The sequence below is a fragment of the Sinocyclocheilus anshuiensis genome, unplaced genomic scaffold (genome assembly GCF_001515605.1).
Source record: "Sinocyclocheilus anshuiensis isolate Anshui unplaced genomic scaffold, SAMN03320099.WGS_v1.1 scaffold524, whole genome shotgun sequence".
NCBI classification, from domain to species: domain Eukaryota; kingdom Metazoa; phylum Chordata; class Actinopteri; order Cypriniformes; family Cyprinidae; genus Sinocyclocheilus; species Sinocyclocheilus anshuiensis.
The window spans coordinates 2,559,291-2,577,155 of NW_015555703.1; the positions used below are offsets into that span (position 1 = coordinate 2,559,291).

General features: G+C 36.4%; 1 protein-coding gene across 4 annotated transcripts in view; it reads left to right on the plus strand.

Annotated features, from left to right (window-relative positions):
* Nucleotides 1–17,865, plus strand: part of LOC107671708 (adhesion G protein-coupled receptor L2-like) — a 122,913-nt gene that overhangs the window by 97,621 nt on the left and 7,427 nt on the right. For all 4 annotated transcript variants that reach the window (XM_016464639.1, XM_016464640.1, XM_016464642.1 and 1 more), the window contains 7 exons: nucleotides 614–790; nucleotides 3,964–4,173; nucleotides 4,735–4,955; nucleotides 5,697–5,763; nucleotides 11,241–11,332; nucleotides 13,309–13,477; nucleotides 16,425–16,553. In XM_016464639.1, the coding sequence (XP_016320125.1) occupies nucleotides 614–790; nucleotides 3,964–4,173; nucleotides 4,735–4,955; nucleotides 5,697–5,763; nucleotides 11,241–11,332; nucleotides 13,309–13,477; nucleotides 16,425–16,553 (1,065 nt within the window). The remainder of the gene's footprint in view (nucleotides 1–613; nucleotides 791–3,963; nucleotides 4,174–4,734; nucleotides 4,956–5,696; nucleotides 5,764–11,240; nucleotides 11,333–13,308; nucleotides 13,478–16,424; nucleotides 16,554–17,865) is intronic.

Consider the following 17,865-nt stretch of genomic DNA (forward strand, 5'->3'; position numbering starts at 1 on the left):
CCAAATGTAAAAGATATTCCAGAAATGATGAGGAAGAAGGTGATTCAAATATGTCAGTCATTTAAGTTTAAGTGGGCAATTACCTTTTCACATTGGTGATAGGTGTAAGACAACGTTTATGCTTCAATAAAAAAGATTTGATCAGATTGCCTTTGATTCATGTTGTATTTTGTTTGAAGATCTAAAACTATTTAATATGACTTATACACAAAAACAACAAATCATGTTGGGGGTAAATACATTTTCACAGCACTGTATTTATATAAAATACTGAAATCAAGTGAAGGGCCAGAGTAAGGCCAATCTATATGCTTCAAATCTAATGAGAAGAAAGGTTTAAAAATTCTTAAAGTTTCGATAGAATTCCTGGTACCTGGAATGTATCTTGTAACAAAATATGGGGCATATTATTTTGAATAATCATCCTAGGATGGAGTTAAAATTAGAGTCTTAAAAACATTGTTAAACAAAAGCAAAGAACATTCTTGTGAATCAGCCTTGTTTATTAATAGAGATTGTTGATCAAGGAAAACATAATGTTTGGGTATAAAAGGTTTAAATCTCAAAACCTTGCAGATGTCACCTGTCATATTCACGTTTCTCCATTTATCAGACTGAGAACTACTTCAATCCAAACTGCTCATTTTGGAACTATTCTGAGCGGAGCATGACAGGATACTGGTCAACACAAGGCTGCAAACTCCTCGCGACAAACAAGACTCACACCACTTGCTCCTGCAGTCACCTGACTAACTTTGCAATCCTGATGGCCCATCGAGATGCACATGCGGTGAGTATCAGTCGCTTCCAGACCTGCCCTGTGGTGGGACATCCGGTTAAGGAATCAGGAAATTAACATATCAGCTTATGGTTGCAAAGAAGTGGAAAATTTCCGTTAAAGGGTTAGTTCACCCAAAAATGAAAATTCTGTCATTAATTACTCACCCTCATGTCGTTCCAACGTTTGAATGGAGGTCTTACGGGTTTGGAACGACATGAGGGTGAGTAATTAATAACTATCCCTTTAAATTTCAGAAACATTCTAGAATTCTTTGGAAAATTTCAGAAATTTTTGGAAAGTTTAAGGAAATGTAAAGTGTCCACCCCTTTGCAACCCTACTTCAGTTAGTAATTATAAGTCACCAGCTACTCTTCAGAGCCCATTTTCTGTTTTGTACATGCTGGTACTGTATATATTGAGTCTCTTCAGTTTTCAGAATGTAATTTTCTTCTGCTGATACAGTAGAATTCATTGGAAATAATTTGTGTTCTTCACAGCAACAGCAACTTATCTCTACAAGAGAACAAATGAATATATTGTGGCACTTTCTTAATATAATTCTTAATCTACTTTGATGAATGGATCTCTTGTCGCTAGTAGATTTCTGGGAACAATGTAATTATGTCAGTATGACATATCAGTAGTAATTGTTTGATAGCACCAAACATTATATGATATGATAGCATAGCAGTCATTTAAGCTGTAATAAATGTGGCAGTTATTGGTTTTGTGGTGCAACTACTTACATGGTCTTGGTCCACAAACCAAAAGTAAATATCACATTATTTTCATAGTTTGAACAAATCCAACCGATAATTGAATCAGTGCCTACAGTGCTGGAGGAGCCAATTAAAAGCATTGGATGCTAGTCTGATGTAAACCTAAACAACATGCAAGTACAACAAATAAGGGAGAATATAATCACTGGCCTCGAGCATATCAACAGTACTGCTCTAATAGGAAAGAAAGGGCAATAGACCAAATTGGAGGCACCAGATTTGCAGCTGCCCTGTCTTTCTGGCCAATTACCTTGTTCGAAGTCGCCCTTTCACAGGTCAGCGAGCTAGAGTGTTTGATTAGCTCACATATGAGAAGTGGCTCGGATTACCAAGATATGTCATCAGGATAGGACTGTATGGAAACGGGGTTCTTTCACTCCCAATTACGAGCCTTATGGAGGAATACAAATGTGCTCAAGTTAGGTTAGACATGATACTCAAACAGTCCTGCTCTATCCCTAGTAATGGAAGGAAATGCAATCCACCATCAGCGGATGCACAATTACCCCTTGACATCGGGTTAATGTAGGCTAGGTACAACATGGAAGAGGGGTTTTGGGCAAGGAACAAGCAAGCCCACCTTTTAAAATGGCAACACCAGCTGACAACTTGTGGTGGAGGAGATGCGCCAATCAAGAATTCTAGAATCGCTAAATCCATATCTCAAACCAAGCAAGACAGCTGGATGAGATGGGAGGGTATTGAGAAGAAAATAACTACCTGCAAAGACCTGTGGAATATGGTGGAAGATAGAATGAGTTTTCTCATCTGTGCCACAAATGAGGTTCTTCCTTCTCCCATAAACCTAAACTGGACTAAGCACAAAGAACAACAACCAATGCTATGCCACAGAATGCCCAGTCAACCCAAGCAATTCTAATATCTTTGCTTCGAGAGGGAGAGTAAGGAACAGCAGACACCTTGCTTCCTAAGGCTGGCCCACTGGATGCCACAAGGGCCTAGATGGTGCACATTGACCTAGACCAGAAACTTACCTTTCCCGTGGAAATCGCCAGCACCAACCTGAGGTTGAACAAATCTTGTTCTCCGGTCCAGATTACAGCAATATGTCTTCATTGTCCATATTCTTTAGTAGGACACTGAGGTACATGCCATGCCAACCTCACAGCAGAAGCAGATATTTGAGACTGGAACATCAAGGTGTGCCCAGTTGAGTTGAGATACAAAGGATCCATCCCCTACTCCACAGCAAAGCTCCTGAGGGTACTGAGAATTAGAGGACAGTCCAGCAGGCAGACAGTAAAGGCATTCACAGAGCCCACAGAGCAAAGCAATCATTGACTATGGCTGAAAAAGAAGGACACCACCTGGACCAACAATTGACCATAAGACCATAAGAGACCAGGGCTGCGTTTCTCAAAAGCATAGTGAGATAAATTGATTGTACAGACCATTGGTGGCAATGGGTCTATGATCTACTTTGGCTTACAATGCTTTTGGGAAACGCAGCCCTGATCATGCGTCATGGCAGTCGTGCACTCAAGCAGTCATTGACTGTGGCTAAAAAGTAAGAACCACCTGGACCAACAATTGAGCACCATAAGAAACCAAAAAGTGGCAAGGAGACATACACCCAAACCTAAACAGCTCACTGCTTGTTAAACTAGTTGTTGCTTCTCGCAGTGTAAATCTTTGCATCATGAGTCTTGCAATCAGAGAAACGGCTAAACATCAAGAAACATTGATAAACTAGATGTCAAGAACGACTAGCTGTAAACATACATCAGGGTCTGAAGAGACTGTGGTGGGCCTGTGGTGTATTATGAGTACGGAAAACACCCAAGGATGCTGAGGTACACAACTGACGATGTGTCTCAACAAAAGCTTTTAACCTTCTGCCCAGCATCAGATCATTCATGCATACAGCCTTTTCAGTAAATGTATCATTTTGTTGTTGTTGTTTAGATGTGTAAAGAGAACCTGTCAGTGTTAAAACATCTTTAGCTTCTTAAAAAATGCTCTGTATTGATGCTATGTGTAAACAAAGGCATGAGATAGATTATTCAAATGCTAGGAAGTTAGGACATTCTGAGTTAAAATGTCTGCTGTCAAACACTCGGTCTATACCAGACATGAGCTTCCATTTTAATCAATAGCTGTCTCTACTGGAAGTGATCACTGCAGTGCATTGACATTACAGTTTCAACAGCATTTTGTTGCTAATTATGCGAATGATAGAAAAGCGTATAAAAGATAGCCACTGTATGTGTCCAGCAGATGTATACAGTGTAAGATCTTTTTTTTTGTGTGCATTTTTTAGAGGTTACAGTTAGTCTCTACACATTCAAAAAAAACAAAAAGGTAATTACCAAGGATTCAATTCTGACAAGTGACGTGTTCAAGTCAAGTAATTGTTAATGCTAATTTTATTTTTTTTTCAAGGGTGTGGGAAGCGTTCACGAGCTCCTGCTGACAGTTATCACACGAATGGGCATCGCCGTTTCACTCGTCTGCCTTGCCATTAGCATCTTCACCTTCTGTTTTTTCCGTGGCCTCCAGAGTGATCGCAACACCATCCACAAGAACCTCTGCATCAACCTCTTCATCGCAGAGCTTCTGTTTCTTGTGGGCATCAACATGACTGAACCTCCGGTGGGTAAATGTTTTTTTAGTACGTGTGATTCTGCTAAGCACTCTTGGGGTGGGGGGTGGGGGGTTTGGTGTGAAAAGGGCTTATTTCAACCCTAGTAAGCTGCCTATATTTTTTAGGCATCGTAAGCATCAAACCATAGGCAGGTTTGTTTGATTCTTTTTGTTATTTTATTACTGTTAAGTTATTTATTGGCATCTATGGTTCCATGAAGAATCTTTAACATCCATGGAATCTTTCCCTTGGACAAAAGGTTCTTTACAGTGGAAAAATGTTCTTAATATTAATAAAATGTTCTTCACACTAAGAAAAATGGTTCTTTTAAGAAATGTTCACTTAAAGGTTCTTTGGGGAACCCAAAATGGTTATTCTATGGCATCGCTGTGAAAACCCCCTTTTGGGACCTTAATTTTTAGTTTAAGGTTTAGGATTGCCTAGCCCTGTGTTAGAGGTTTTTGATGATTGATGATTTTGTTTTGACTCCAATAACTTTTCTTATAAACAAAGATGTTCTTATAAAAACAGCTTTGCAGACTAAACTCCTCTAATCTCTTTCCTCTCAGATTGTGTGCTCTGTGATTGCTGGAGTTCTGCATTTCTTCTTTCTTTCTGCATTTGCCTGGATGTGTTTGGAGGCCGTTCAGTTGTTCCTCATGCTTGTGGAGGTCTTTGAGAGTGAATTCTCTAGACGAAAATACTATTACGCATCTGGCTACCTGTTGCCCTGTGTGGTGGTTGGCATTTCGGCAGCCATCGACTATAAGAGCTATGGGACGAGGAAAGCGTGAGTAATGTTTTATCTTGTTTGATCTTTGTTTTATTGAAAACTTGAGAATATTTTTAACCTAAATTAGTGCTAGTTTTAGTTATGGTACAAAAATGGTATTGAATTCATCATTACATTGTGGTATTGACATCTGAAATGTTAAAACACAATTAAATACCTGTCTTGTGATACTGTCACTGTAAAATAAAAGTACTTTTATCATCATAATGCTTTGGTCATACCGTCCAATTTTACATCCAATAATCTCTGATCATGTCATGTTAGCTAAGTTGACATCCCTTTAAGTGAGCCTCCAAGGCTTTAATGTGATTGGTTTATGAGGCACACATGACCCAAATTGACCGTTAATGCTTTCTCCAATGGTAGATCTCTCCATATAATAAAATCTCTAATTAAAGTTCCAAAACGTGGTTATGACTGTCAAACCACAACAATTATTTATGGCAGTGTTTCCCGACACTCTTTCTGGAGGCACACCAACAGTACATATTTTTGAACTCTTCCTAATTAAATACACCTGATTCAACTCATTAGTGTAAGACCTGAAATTGATGGGTTAGAAAATGGAGACATCCAAAATGTGGCATGCCTCCGGAAACAGGGTTGGGAAACGCTGATTTAGGGAATTCATTCCCTCCAATGAAAGTGGTTGTCACTCTCGAAACTTTGCAGTGTGTTCGTGGCTTTAAGTAATTGCCTCTATGGTGGTTATTTCTCTCTTTTTTTCCTTCTTTCCAGCTGTTGGTTGAGGGTTGATAATCATTTCATTTGGAGTTTCATTGGCCCTGTTACGTTCATCATTATGGTAAGTTTTGGACATTTCCCATGAATACCTTTATTTATGTGTATAGAATTTGCCCTGGAAATGTTACAGAATTTTGAAATTATGCACAGTGATGTAGTACTTCCTGTTGGCCAGTGATGAGAGATTTCTTTCACACGATTGCCGTATTTTCGTGGTGTTGTGGTTCTTTGCTATGAGTTGAATTGTGAGATATGTTTCGCAGTGTCCCTAGTTTCTTGAGGTATTTGACAGTACCCAACCGAATGTATGCTTTGTTCGCATGTCTTGGTAATGTACACTACCAGTCAAAGGTTTTGAACAGTAAGATTTGTAATGCTTTTTAATGAATTCTCTTCTGCTCACCAAGCCTGCATTTATTTGATCCAAAATACAGCAAAAGCAGTAATATTGTGAAATATTTTTACTATTTAAAATAACTGCTTTCTATGTGAAAAATGTAATTTATTCCTGTGATTTCAAAGCTGATTTTTAGCATCATTACTCCAGTCTTCAGTGTCACATGATCCTCCAGAAATCATTCTAATGTTCTGATTTGCTGCTCAAGAAACATTTATTATTATTATTATCTTGAAAACAGCTGAGTAGAATTTTTTCAGGTTTCCTTGATGAATAGAAAGTTCAGAAGAACAGCATTTATCTGAAATGGAAATATTTTGTAATATTATAAATTACTTTATCATCAATTTTGATCAATTTAAAGTATCCTTGCTAAATAAAAGTATTAATTTCTATCATTTATTCCCCCCCCCAAAAAATTATACTGACTCCAAGCTTTTGAATGATATAGTATATAATGTTACAAAAGCTTTTTATTTCAGATAAATGCTGATCTTTGGATCTTTCTATTCATTAAAGAATCCTGGAAAAAATTTACTCAACTGTTTTAAATATTATTAATAATAATAATAAATGTTTTTTGAGCAATAAATCAGCATATTAGAATGATTTCTAATCATCATGTGACACTGAAGACTGCAGTAATGATGCTAAAAAATCAGCTTTGATAACAGAAATAAATAACATTTTAAAATATATTCAAATAGAAAGCAGTTATTTTAAATAGTAAAACTATTTCACAATATTACTGCTGTATTTTGGATCAAATAAATACAGGCTTGGTGAGCAGTAGAGAATTATTTAAAAAACATTAAAAATCTTACTGTTCAAAAACGTTTGACTGGTAATGAATGCTGCATTCCAATAGGTCAGTGTAATATATGCTGTCTTCCCATTGGTTGATAATTTATGCTATTTTATTTTGATTGGTCAGTAATGTATACTGTGTTCCCATTGGTCAGTTTTCATTTATAGAGTGAAACTTCTTCCATTTAATAATTATTGAGGCCACTGTGCTTCACCTGACCTGTGACTTGACACATTCCTGTCTTTGAGTGTTGTAAGCAGTACCTTTGATGTACCTCATGGCTTGATCTCATATGCATCTTCAATGAAGAATGAAGGGAGTGCTCTCTGAATCCACTGTCACAAGTCAGGACTACAGGGACTTACAGTACAGCTTTGGATATATGAAGTTGTAACTATACTGATACGACTTATGGCATCACTATAGGCATAATTTGACTTGCTGAGAAAGTCTTTTTCACTATGAAAAGTAGAAAAATAAAACATTTTCTAAAATTAGATGCCCTGAAATGCAGAGATACTGAAGTGTGCAGTCAGTGCTGTTTAATTAATACATGCACATGCATCAGAACAAGAAACAGTTACACCTAATCCATCCATGTTCCTCCTATCTTGCAGAGATCACGTTCTGTAACCAGGAATTTAACACAAATGAGTGGATTGCATATCTAGGTCACGTTTCACCCCAAAAGCAAAGCTAAAAATCTTTGTGTAGGACCATTTCTTTCTTTATGTATTTCAATATGACATTACTTTCTCCCTCAAATTGTCATTATCATAATGCTTGGCACTTTATCGCAAAATATCTTGTATGACATTTTCATGACAGTCCAGCAGATCCTCCCTCCCCTGTGCCCTTCAACATGAAATACTGAAATATACTTCAACAGGCTCAGTCAGCCAGCAGGGTAACATGTCTCTGAACACAATGGCTGATATTAAACTTGTGCTTGTGGCTCTATTTTGGGGAATGGAAGGGTGAGATGGAGGAAGGGAGGCACAGAGGTGCTTCGGCTGGTCTTGTGCCGTCCCTGGCTGTCTCATCAGATCTGTGTCATCACTCCCAACTGTGTTAAATGCATTCCTGGCCTCTCCACACATGCCGGAGCGAAGCGGCTCCTGGTGGCTCAGCAGCAACATAATCAATGATCTAACAGACCCCACCTCTCTCTCGCTCTATGAATCCTCCCATCTCTTTTCCTTGTGTCAGTTGACCTGCTTCTCCTTTCATTAGTAACCTCTACTTCCACAAGTCTGGGTTTTCATACTACTTTTTTGTGCTGCAGGCATGAATTATACCTTAAATCAAAAAGAGAGGTATACTATTTCTTTTCAGACGTGTTCAGACATGCAACTTTTGCCTGGCAGAAGGAAGGACCTGAGCCAAACAGGGTCCAGAGATGTGGAAAACCATGTTTTTTCACTATATACAGATAATTAAATTGGACTTTTATCTGATTCATCAAAGAAATAGAATAATTCATAATCAAAATAATTAACAGTACACCGTGGTGTTAGCAATACCAAGAGAACAATGAGTTTAATTCCCAGGGAATGCATGAACTGATCAAATGTGACCCTGGAGCACAAAACCAGTCATAAGTGTCATTATTTAAAAATTGAGATTTATACATAATCTGAAAGATGAATAGATAAGCTTACAATGATGTATGGTTTGTTAGGATCGGACAATATTTGGCCGAGATACAACTATTTGAAAATCTGGAATCTGCGGGCGCAAAAAAAAAAAAAAAAAAAATTGAGAAAATCATCTTTAAAGTTGTCCAAATGAAGTCCTTAGCGATGCATATTACTAATCAAAAATTAAGTTTTAATATATTTACGGTAGGAAATTTACAAAAAAATCTTCATGGAACATGATCTTTAATTAATCTCCTAATGATTTTTGGCATAAAAGAAAAATCTATAATTTTGACCCATACGATGTATTTTTGGCTATTGTTACAAATATCCCCCAGCGACTTAAGACTGCTTTTGTGCTCCAGGGTCACAAATGTGTACGTTATTATTTTTCATATTTTCATCTGAATATAAGCTGCACCGGGTCAAAATTGCATTGTTGAGGGAAACCAAACACACTGATAAATCACATGGGTCATATAGTCATATTGTATACAATGCAAGGATTAAGAATATGAGTATAAAATAAACAAATTACAGTGGCATTCATTACAAACCGCAAGGCTAAAAGATTTTAAAGCAAACAGAATTACCGGTGTGTGGGAAATGCGCTAAATAAACTTCACATGCCTTACCTTGTCTAAGAAAAACAAACCGTTAAAGTTGAATGTGAGGAGATCGAGATAAAAACTGAAATCCACAAGAAAACATTTCTGTACAAACACGCGGTCCATTAATGTCTAATTCACCGACAAGTTACTTACTGAACTAGAAAAATTATTTCTCTCATTTTAACGAGTAAAAATATATATCTGGTCTACAGTATTTTCTGTTTTACCACGTTGGATGTGACGATAAGGATTAAAAGTTCTTGAAAAGAGGAAAATAAACGTTTTTCTGAACAAAAAAAGACGTGAGTGAAACAAGAGATAGCATGTAGTTCAGTGGAAAAAAATGTTTTCACATTTGCGATGTAACCTTTTGTTGCTAAACTATTATTTCATTTGCAAACATGGCGTTTAATTGCATTGTAAAAGTTGCTCTGGAATACAAGTTGCAGCATGTTTATGTGACATATTCTGGATAATACAGTATGTAAGTAGCTTTGGATAAGTCAAATAGAAGTAGCGCACAAGTCAAAAGTACTGCCTAAATGTAATGCATAAATGCTAAATGCCAAATGTAAATGCAAAGCATGTATAGATTTAAACAAATCATTTGTAGTTGTTCAAATTTAGATTTTCTTTTTTTTTTTTTCTTGCTTGCTTTCTTTTGTCTTCATGTCCCCCAGTCCCCCTCTTTTTGTAATTCCTTCTGTTTTTGAGCGGGGCGCTCCATATTTGAAAGGCTCTGAGAAATTGAGTTGAATTCTTTGGTGTTTACATGTGGTTTGTGTTGATGATCGACGAAGCAAAGACTTCAGTGCTTTTCTTTTCAAAGGGCATATTCTTTTTCTCTCTCTCTAGCTGCATTGTGTGTGTGTGTGTGTGTGTGTGTGTGTGTGTGTGTGTAGATAGATAGATAGACAGATCTGTACAATTCCATACATACATACATATATATATCTGGAATTGTACCGATCAAAACATTGTGTGTGTGTGTGTGTGTGTGTGTGTGTGTGTGTGTGTGTGTGTGTGTGTCATTCTCTTGTATGCAAAGCTGTAATGTGCTCACTTATTTGTAATGTAGGTTTTCTCATTTTGGATTGAAGCCAAACACAATATACTAAACTAACAACATGTGCTTTACTAACCCATGCACATAGTTAGTACTTGAATTGAATGCTACATTGTCAATATGTGACCCACATTTTGGAATAAAATATAGTTTTCCCACTTACTTTTATGCCATTTTAGACTCAGGATGTTGTTATTATATATAAGGATATTTTTGGGGGGAATTTGGCAAGTCTGGGGACAAAATAACTTTTCTGTCACCACCAACTGAATTAAGACAAGCTTCTTTTAATAGAGGTGCTCTATTCTTGTTCCACATATTTAAAATAGATGATGCTTTTTTTTTGGGACTCATTTTTTGTTTCCTGAAGTATGTTTTTTTAAGAGGTCTTCTTTGGTCAGCCTGAATTACATTCCCATGTTCAGGGCGGTGAAGAAAAACACAAGCTCTTGCCAGCAAGCAGACATTTTCAGGTCCAAAGTTATGACTTGCACTCATCTGAGAAGGCGCCTACGAGCAGTTTGTCTCCGATAATCTTTAAGATCAGAATAAGGAACAAATGGTAGCACTTTATTTTCTGCGTGATAGTTTATGTCTCGAGAAATATTAACATTCTTACAGACTTCTGTACTGACTCGTGTTCTCATTGTTAAGAATGATTAAAAATAGAAAATTGTCAAGACCTTTTTAAATGGTCTATGCATAATGCCATACTCCCAGCAGAGTTCATGCATTCTTGCATTTTTGCAATTGCTGTATGCTTTATTAATTATTGAAAGCTATGCTTCGTAGTTCAGATCAGCCAACATAAACCATGCTTTATTTTTATTTTTTAATGCCATTGCTAGTCGTCTAATAGCCTAGTGATCACAGATCCCAAGAAAGATGGTTACATGGTGCGTTAGGAATGTGAATATGAAATGATGTTTGACAAATATGCCATGTGAATGATGAATTGCAAACGTGATTTCCAAGAACTGTGTGGTCTTCTCAACATGTTTTATCTTTTCCGACAGCTCAATCTCATCTTTCTGGTGGTGACAATGTACAAGATGGTAAAGCACTCAATGTCTATGAAACCTGATTCCAGCCGACTGGAGAGCATACGGTAAGCTCAGCCTTCAATACTGTCGTACACGCTCAGCAGCTCGGTTTCAGGCCAGCTGTCTGTGCAGTTTTATGTTCTGACATTTGCTTTCATGTTCAGAACTCAGCTATTTTGCTGTCGCAACTTATCAGCTTGATTGCTTTATTTAAAGTGGCAAGACGCTAATAACAACAATGTGGCCGTTGCATTGTAGCTGAATGAGCCGGCTCATGATGTAGAGGTTGCATCTGGAGCTGGACGTGTAAATGCTCAAATACAGCTAATTGGGGTTGGGAATAATTACAGAAAACATTAACTTTTCAAGCACTGTGTTATTAGCTAATGCATTTGCTTCCTGCAATGTGAGAGCACAGTCTGACTCTTATAAACATTGTCCTTGGGAACTAAATGCATATTTCCAGATGAGCTGGACGATGGTATAATAAGCAAGATGTTTTCTTGGACCCAAAGTTGTAATTACTTTTAAACTTGCATCTGGGGGCCGTGAAATCTCCTCTTGTCGTGTCCATTTGAAGAGATCGTCCGTTCAGGACATTTGATCCAGCGATACACGGCTGTCTTACACTTGTGTGTGTGTGTGTGTGTATGGGTGGTCTAATCATAGGAATGGCTTGAATTTATAAAAGTACATTTTTTAATTGGTTCTCTTTAATGATTCATTTGTGTTTGTGTATTGGGAGTAAAACGGAGCACATGAATGCAATAGCCAATCAGAGATAATTAATTAGCTCTCTGACAGAGAGGAAATAAGCTCAATGCCACTCAAATCAGCTGCGTTTTGCTCAGCATGACCTCACCGACTCTTGAGCTCTTCACTCTCGCCGATGCTGTCATTATAATCAACCGTGATGTCAGTGAGGTTAACCAATGCATAAAACAGCCCTAAACTAATTCAGAAACGCACACAGAGCTAATGCAATCTAACGTCTGTTAATTGACAATAAAGGGATAGTTCACCTAAAAATGAAGTTTGTCATCATTTGCTCACCATCGAGTCGTTCCAAACCTGTACGAGTTTATTTCTTTTGCTGAACACAAAAGAAGATATTTTGAAGAACCTAAAAGTTTCTGGTACCCATTGACTTCCATAGTATTATATTCGATGCTAGTCATTAATAAATGAGATAAATGAGAAGGAAAGGGACAACAAAAAAGTATTTATTTATTTTTAGTTACGGCAAGCTTTGCTGAGAGTTTGCCACTTATAAACAGATGTTGTATGATATTGCTCACAAAAGCAACCCAGGCTCATTGGAAATACATGCTATATGTGAAATACTGATGTTACGTAATTTACTGCAGCAGTTTCAAAGTGAAATGTCCAGCGTGTGGCACTAAAACGTGCACGCAATATGTGACCGTGACACGTTTTTTTATTACGTTGCTTCAGGCACGAATTGCGGCGGTTCAGAATATCCGGTGAGTGTCGCTAAAAGGTCTATCGTGTTGGAAAACAACAAACCTCCTACACCAAACCCAACCTTAAACCTACCCTAGTCTTAGCGAATGCAATAGTGATATAAAAATGCACTCGTGCTATTTTAACGTTCTTCTACGCAGGTTTGAGCTGTTTTGTCGAACCGCAGTTTCAGGGGATTCGTACCGGAAGCGCCAGCAAAACTACTGCATTAGAAAACCCAAACATATGAAACTGTGCGAATGTTCAAAAGTATCAGTTTTCAAATCTGGCAGCTTGCTAAAATTATTTTTAAGTCATAACATAATATTGTGCAAGGTGTGAAAATTAGGCTTTCTTAATCGAAACTCTAGCCCTGTAAATCATACTTTGTGTGAAAACGAATAAACGTTGTTTTACTGCCTCTAGTGTTCAACTGGAAACTGCAGCGATTCATACGTATAGATATGTTTTTTGCGTTTTGCGGAAATGCAGCTAGAGGCATGTGTTTTCAATGAGCCTGGGTAGATTAAAAATAGGCTATGAAATGTATTTCTAACTGTAGTCCTGTGGGTTTCAGGTCCTGGGTGTTTGGTGCTTTCGCACTGCTGTGTCTGGTTTGTCTGACGTGGTCGTTCGGCCTGTTTTTCTTGAACGACTCTTCAGTAATCATGGCGTACCTCTTCACTATCTTCAACACCTTACAAGGGATGTTCATCTTCATCTTCCACTGTCTTCTGCAGAAGAAGGTAAACCCATGACGCACTACAGGAATCGGTTTGTCATACACCACGCTTCTTCATTATTGAAGGCCGCTGAATGAGTTAAATGTTGGCTCATAATGCATTTTCTGGCTTCAGTGTTTATTTCTCATATTTAATTAAACTCAAATCTTTTGAGCTTATGCCTGATGATTTTGTTTTTGTCAGCAAGTCAGTAGAAATTTTCAAGGTTGTCTTTTTTCATAGGCCTGTTTTAAGAGGTTATATCTTGTAAATATATGTTTTTAATACATAATTATAAAAGATAAAAGTCAACATGAAACAGCCCAATTTTATTTCAAGCTCATTTGCGTGTGAAAGGTCATTTAAAGGGTGTTTTCATAAATAAAGATTTTTTTGTTGTTGTTGTTTTTTTTGTTTTTTTTTTCAATAATAGAACTTCTGCTCCAGTTTAAAGTGGTTCACAGTGAAACAATTTGGCAGGCTTTTGCTGATGATTATTTATGATATTTAATATGAATTATATATTATTTATATTATATTTTAATGCATGTGAGGAGTGAGGTGTTAGCTTTTAATTTAAATGAAAATAAATATATACATAAAAATAACGGTAACACTTTACAATAAGGTTTAATTTGTTTACATGAATTAACTATATTAGTTAACATGAACAATAATTATATAGTATTTATTAATGTTAGTTAATATGAAGTTCAAAACTAACTAATACATTATTAACATTTATAATTGTATCTGTTAACATTAGTTAATGTACTGTGGATTAACATGAACAAGAACGTTTTTATTAACTAACATTAACAAAGATTAATAAATGCTGTAAAAAATATATTGTTCATTGTTAGTTCATGTTAGTTAATGCATTAACTAATGTTAACAAATGAGAATTTATTGTAACGTCTTACCAAAATAAAATTATAGGTCCTTTAACACCATCCACAATATGAAACGAATAAAATGAAATGCTAATTCACAATTGTACAATAGAGGATGCAATAAAAATTAGACTTTACGGAAATTAAAATAAACTGGAGAAACAAGTTCAACTTTCTCATTTCAGCCAACAAAATTAAATAGAAATATGATATTTAACATAAAGATGGTAACACTTTAGGGACCAATTTTTATTAGCATGCATATTACTAGCATATTGACTGTTCATAAGTACTTATAAAGCACATATTAATGCCTTATTCTGCATGACCATATTCTAGATCCCTTAACCCGACCCAATACCTAAACTTAACTACCATACTAATTATTAATAAGCAGCAAATTATGAGTTTATTGAGGCAAAAGTCAGTTAATTGTTAGTAAATGGTGAGAATTGGACCTTAAAATAATGTTTGTCCATAAAGACATTTGTTGTTTGAATTTTATAATCGAAGGACAGCAGCAAAGATGCTAGTAAATAAAGTGAGATTAAATCCATAAAGTGTATTTGTATTATGTAACATTTAATTATGACAGGTGTTCATTAAGTTCTGTGTTTGTACTCCCTTCTGGGCTTTTATTGATTTTAAGGAATATTATATCTTGTTTTTTTGTGATTGTGAGATGAGTGAAGAACATCTGTTGCAGAAATCAGCAGCTGTCTGTATTTAAGAAGCACATGTGGTGTATTTACCACAAGTGTAATCCAAATTAATCATTTAACTAACTCTCACACACTTTTTTTTAATCTGTGCTTACCTTAAGTGTAAACACTGTATGAGCACAAGATAAATTGTACATCTCACACAAGGCAAAAGTGTGAATGTTTGAAGAATGTTTAATGCAAACACCTCGCTTAATAAAGGGTTATACCTTTAGTTCAAAGGGTTCATAATCTGCAAAAGTATCTGCAGTGGCTCTGAACATGTAACTAATTGAGCAATATTCCGTTTATACAACAGTTCAACGACACAAGTGTGTAAATAAGGAGACAACAACGGAGTGTCTGTTAAAACCCTCTTTTGAGCAGAACTATTTCCTAACGCCACAGATTCAAATCTCAGTTTGACAGTTTATCAGCTGAGAACAAGCCTCCGTTACTAATTCAAAAACGTCACTTTAGAACTAGTAACGATGGAAAGTTGAGTTGTTTCATTAAAAGCTTATTGTATCACTGTATTGAGTCGAGTATGATGAGAGAGAGATGGACTGAGCGAGTGTGATTACCTGCATCAGATACAGCATTCATTCTTCAGCTCAATCTCATATTCACAATAAAACATTAGAGTGAATGTCCGCTGAGGAAAGCGATATCTTTGTCGTACTGTTCTTTCATATGTTAAGAATGATTTCTGATGACAGCACTGCTCACTGCATCTGTTAACTGCATCTTACAAACTGTTATTGAAAGTAAAAATAACCTCCTTGTTTACAATCCTGTTTCAATCTCTTTCAATATAAAAGGCTGCTCTCTGCGGGTTCACGCCCTGGAGCTCACATCTCCCAAAACATCGAAGCAAATTTTCAAATAGACTTTATCTTTATTAACAAACCACGTTAAGTCTAAACAACTATATTCTTGCCTAAAAAACTCTTAAAACTACATTCCGTGGCACAAAAACAGTATTATTTATTAAATTATAGTGGATTTGGGCGTCCGTCCTTGACTCTCGCTGTGAGAAATACTGCAAGTGGAGTGATACAAACGGTGGAACGGTTAGAGTTCTGTTATCACTAGAATATCGCACCGCTGGAAAAGGCTCTCAGCCAATCAGATTCGAGGAACAGAAAGAACTATTGTATAAAATATTATACTTAATTAGTCGTCACGTTTCATTACCGGCTAGCGATGTCATTGGCTGACCTTTAATGGGTAACAGATTCAGTGCCTAATGAGAAAACATACAAATTCGTTTTATGATATGTCACATCTCCTACTCTTTCCTTTACTGTAAATAGTGTCTTGGTTTCGCTTGTGTTTGGTTGTTAACGGAGCTGGTGTTGGATTCTGTCATCACAGGTGCGTAAAGAGTACAGCAAGTGTTTCCGGCAGTCTCAGTGCTGTACTGGTCTTCCTGCTGAAGGATCTCACGCTGTTAACAAAACCTCGGCCTCCAGGTCCACTGCTCGATATTCATCTGCTACACAGGTACATCTGAGTTACACTCTGTTTTTTCTTCTTCTTTATTGATATAGTCTCTCTCTTCTCTGCAGTAGTGATTGTAAACAAGGTTTGCGCTTCTCTATCTGTATTACCTTAAACGGACAAGTTAAAGAATCAATCATTCAGCTGTTTAGAAAGAAACTGCCGTGCTCAAGCTGGATCTACCTGTTCATTTTGAGCCAGATATGAACAATTCAGCGAGACGTTAACTGAAGACTCGTCCCGACCAGATCATTAAATCAGTGACGTGTTGACATGAGAACAGCTAGAGTTGTATTCACGTTTGAGCCGGTTCAGCAGATTCAGTGAAGAGAATTGGCTTGTTCATGAATCGGACATTGCTATGGAGTCTCGAAGCAGGTGTCTATTTATTCAGTTCAAAATAATGAATAACAATGAAATGTAGCTGAGTAAAATGTATGATATTATGCTTTGAAAGGATGCAACACAAATTCACCTTTATGGATATAAAAAAAAATGGAAAAGCAAGTTTAATACTCTCATTTCAGCAAAAAGCATAAAAAATTATGCATGTAGACATATGTAACGAACAAATTAATTTTTTTTTTTTTTTTTTCTTTTTTAATTTTATCATCGAAGGCCAGCAGCAAACACACTGATAAATAAAGTGAAATTAAATCCATAAAGTGTATTTGTATTATTTAACGTATTTAACGAATAGAGGTTCATCTACTTAGAAAAGTAGTTCAAAATGATGATTTATACAACTTTAAGCTCAAATAACTAAATAGTTTATGTACTGTAAGTGTTTTAACAAAAATAAAGCTTCACATTCTTTTAAATCTTTCCACAGTGTCTTACCCCATAGACTTTCATTGTAAGTTCATTAATGCCACTGCATTTTCCCCCCCAAATTCACTTCAATCCTCTTTTATTTGTATGGTGCTTTTATATAATTTAAAGCAGCTTTGCAGAAAATTCAAACTGAAGGATTCAGCACAATTTTCTGTTGTAGTCAGCATTATACCACAATTAAACCACAAATAATTGTTGATAGAGCTTAATCTGTATTGAAACCGCAACGTTCCATTAATAATACCCATTTCTGAAAGTATCTATACTGTAATAATTCGGTAAGTATTGAAGAATAAACAGAATATTCTTGTTTGCACTTGCCATGAGTTGTTAGAGTAATTATTGTGAGGGATTTGTGAAGCTGCAGCAGATGTAATCTTCAGAATGTGTTGCTTAGACATTTTCTTTTGCAGTCTTTTATTCCACATGTGGTGTTAATAGTCTTGCTTAACAGTACAAAGCTGTTTGCCGGTGCTGCATG